This window comes from Zingiber officinale, chromosome 10A, assembly GCF_018446385.1.
Source record: "Zingiber officinale cultivar Zhangliang chromosome 10A, Zo_v1.1, whole genome shotgun sequence".
NCBI lineage: Eukaryota > Viridiplantae > Streptophyta > Magnoliopsida > Zingiberales > Zingiberaceae > Zingiber > Zingiber officinale.
This window is the reverse complement of record NC_056004.1, coordinates 43,266,126-43,269,827: the sequence shown is the minus strand read 5'-3', so window position 1 is coordinate 43,269,827 and position 3,702 is coordinate 43,266,126. Positions and strand designations below refer to the sequence as shown.

The following is a 3,702-nucleotide window of genomic DNA, read 5'->3' as shown; positions in this document are numbered from 1 at the left end:
CCGCTAAATGCTCACATTAGTAACACCATCACAGAGAAAATAGACGATCCAAAATGTAAGATTTTCTAAACAAAAAGAAAGTCTGAGCTTGAATCTACTCTTGCTTTTTCTCTGCTTTACTCTATCTATGAACTTAGATCACCCTCTGTGCTCCTATGACAAAGTACCTCTGAGTGAGGCATATATCAATGTTCTTTCTTCTCAACTTTTCATACAGCAAACTGCACCTGACTTGTTCCATTGTAACCTTTGCATCTACTATAGGATTATCAAGAGCTTGCTCAAGTTTCGCAACTGTTAGGCAATGCACTGAGAAGAAACAAAGTTTGCAACTCATCATCAAGAATCGTTGACACAACAAAAACAAGTGATCCATCCTATACTTTATAGCAACAAGATTTCTGATTAGGAAGGGTTTTATTTCTAGTGGTTTTAGAATTCATTTCATTGTAAGAAAACCATGTCAGGATAATCTATATCTACTAATTATGGTCATGCAAAGATATACCATCATATGCAAAATGAATCTCATACATAGATCATGAATAATACACAAATTCTTCCTTCATTGTCAATGCAGCATATGGTCAATCATCATCCAAATTAAATATAACTTACATTCAGTTCATTATCTTGTCATTCTAGAAACTTGTTTCAGAGGGGAAAATGACCGGACTTCTGGAGCAGAACTGGGGAACAATACATTGAGCTTATGCATCAAAACATCTGCTTTCGATGGTATTTCATTCAATAAAAACTGTTGGACAATAGGCTTCTTGAACCATTCTAGGACTGAGTCTCCTGGAGCTCTCAGCACAACTTTGCTAATCTCAAATGGTGACTCAACTGAGTTAAGCATCTGAGCCACTACCATCTTCAATGTTGGCCCTGTCACCAACTTGACGCGCCGCGGAACCACACCGTAGTATAGCATCCTCTTCCTAAATCTATGCAAGGTATGCACCGTTGCCACCAAAGCTGCCCCAACAGACAAGTTCCGGACATCCAAAGACCATGCAATATGCTGATCAAAGACAATTGCCTTAGGGAACAACTTGTTCTCATAAGCTACCTTCCAAACGCATCTTGCTCTGTTCATCTGCCCCATTAGTACCAAATAGTTCAAAAGCACATTCACAAAGTATTTTGCTGCACCCTCTTCTGCTTCATAATCGATGCCTTGAAAGAACTCCCGAACAAATGATAGCACAGGCTTCTTCCTCTGCTCTGGTCCGGTGAATAGCTCACACAGGAATTCATGAGCCTTGTGCTTTGTAACAGCCATGATCTCCATTATAGCCCGTTCATTCTTCTCCTCCTGACAGCGCACCAAATGAGCAAGAACTGAAGTGTAGAGTATCAAATCCACCTTTGCGGCTGATCCCACATAGGTATCGAGCAATGGCTGTGCAGAATCATAGAGCCTGGCCTTCATGCATGACTCAAAAAGCTGCTTTATGATAAAATTATTAGTTCTGATTCCAGCTGAACCCATGAATCGAAGCCATTTCAATGCCAGATCAGTTGAGCCACCCTTGATGTATATCATTAGCAAGTCGCTCGCATTGACATCCACTGCAAAACCAACAGCTTTCATCTCAAGAAGAACCTTTGCAGCCAAATCCAAAAGTTTCTTGTTGGCTAGAATACTTAGTAAGGATGTAAATGTGCTCAATCCCGGTCGTAGTCCTGCATTGGTCATTGAATTGTAGAGCCTCATTGCATGATCCACATGTCCTGCAGCAGAGTGCATCTCGATAAGGCAGGCATAGGTGGATGGAGTTGGGAGGAAACCAGACTTCTCCATATCAGCAAAGATGGATATCGCTGCATCAAGCCGTCCAGACCTTGCATGAGCTTCAACCATCATAGTATAAAGACCAAAATTTGGACGAAAGCCAGTGCCTTTCATCTCCAGCCAAAGCTTGAAGCCAGCATCGAGCTTCCCAGCCTTCACCAATGATTCGATTATGGACACGTACATTGTGACAGATGGCCTGTACCCGACCGACTGCATCTCCTGGTAAAGCCCTACTGCTGCATCTAGCCTTCCAGCCTTACCTAAACAATCCACCAGCGCAGCATATATTGGCAATGCCAGTCGTTCAGTGCCTCGCTTAGTCTTCATTTCCTCGAATAGGCGGAGTGCAGCATCGAGCCGACCAGATTTGGCAAGGGCGGGGAGCATCAAATCATAGGTAGGGGAATCAAGAAAGCAATGGCTGCCCTCCATGGACTCGTAGATCTCGAAGGCCTTATAGGGCAAGCCTTTGCTTAAGAAGAGAGTCATGAGGGAATTATAGGTCTGGGCGTTTATTCCTTTGAAACCAGCATCTCGCAATTTCTTGAAGAAGGAAAAGGCGAGGTCGAGTTTGGAAGATTTGCAGAGATATTGTACGGCGAGGTTGAGGGAAGATGAGAAAGTAGCTGCAGAGGGCTCAGCGTCGGGAAAAGTGGCGGCTTTTAGGATGTCTTCGAAGAGGGATTGAATGGCGTCAAAGTCGGCGGCTGCAAAGAGACGATCGAGGAGAAGGACATAGATGGCGTCCGAAGGGACGAACCAGGATTGGCGTCGGGCCCAGCGGAAGAGGGAAATCGCCGGTTCGGGGTCAGCAGCGGGTAGGGCCGCGAGAGCTACGGAGAGGATGGATGGGTCGGGGGAGAAGGGGAGGCGGTCGAGGCTGGAGTCGAGGTCCGGGCCCCAGCGCCATCTGCGAGCGAGTTCGACGAGCTTAGCGGCGGCAGAGGAGCGGGGGATGGGGCGGAGGAGGCTGCCATCGAGGACGTGGGCGTCGCGTCCCGGCTCGGCGGGGCGGAGGCCGCGGTCAGAGCCGATGACGCCACCGGACTCGTCCAAGTATAGGATCTCGCCCGTCCACTGGGCCGCTTCCGACGAGGGGCTTTGGGATTGCGACTCGGAGGAGGAGGTGCAGAGGCGGCGAGGGTTAAGGATTAGGGTTTCGGAGCGGCGGCGGCGGCGGAGAGGTGAAAGGAGGTTGGAGCTGCGGAGACGGAGGAGGAGCATTAGAGAAGGCTGCTTGCAGTTGGATTGCTACAGCCGATCAATAAAATCACTCGTCACAGTAGGGCTTTCGGTAGTTCGGTTTCGCACTTGTCCCAATCTTTATTATCACCAATTGTACAAATAAAATAAAACTACAATGAAAAAAAACAAGGAAATTCAAAAAAGAATTGGACTAGGACCGATCAGTAGGGTATGCCGATTTCCAATTTCTATATTATACATTTTACTGAAAAATTTGATATAAAAATATTTATTAGAATTAAGTATATCGAAGTTTGAGTATATTAAATTTTTAATATGATATAAGTTTTATATCAGAAATTTTGATATATCAAAATTTGGTACGGTATATATATATATATATATATATATATATATATATATATATATAATAATTATTAGTTTGTAGTTGCTACAATATGTAAATTTCTTTTCCCATCCCTTTTGACAGCCCACCCCTCTCTCTCTCCTCTATTAAATGACATTTTCACCCTTCATTCTTTAAATAACAAGTTTTTTTTTAATTTTATTTACTTCTTTAATTTTTTTTCAATTTTATTTACTTCTTTAGTTTTATTTTTTTAATAAATTTTATTTATTATTTTTTCATCAATTTTTTTTATTTTTTATCCCTATTTTACTTTTAATTTTTTTATAAATAATAACCCCTAAAATTT

At 43.2% G+C, this 3,702-nt stretch overlaps 1 protein-coding gene across 1 annotated transcript; it reads right to left on the bottom strand.

The window, feature by feature from the left end:
* LOC122027367 (pentatricopeptide repeat-containing protein At1g79490, mitochondrial-like) lies at window positions 1-3,091 on the bottom strand. Its single transcript, XM_042586315.1, has 2 exons — window positions 619-3,091; window positions 1-309 (listed from the first exon to the last, which is right to left on the bottom strand). Exon 1 carries the CDS (start codon window positions 3,023-3,025, stop codon window positions 629-631), a length of 2,397 nt encoding a protein of 798 aa, XP_042442249.1. The 5' UTR covers window positions 3,026-3,091; the 3' UTR covers window positions 1-309; window positions 619-628.
* Window positions 3,092-3,702: the final 611 nt, after the last annotated feature.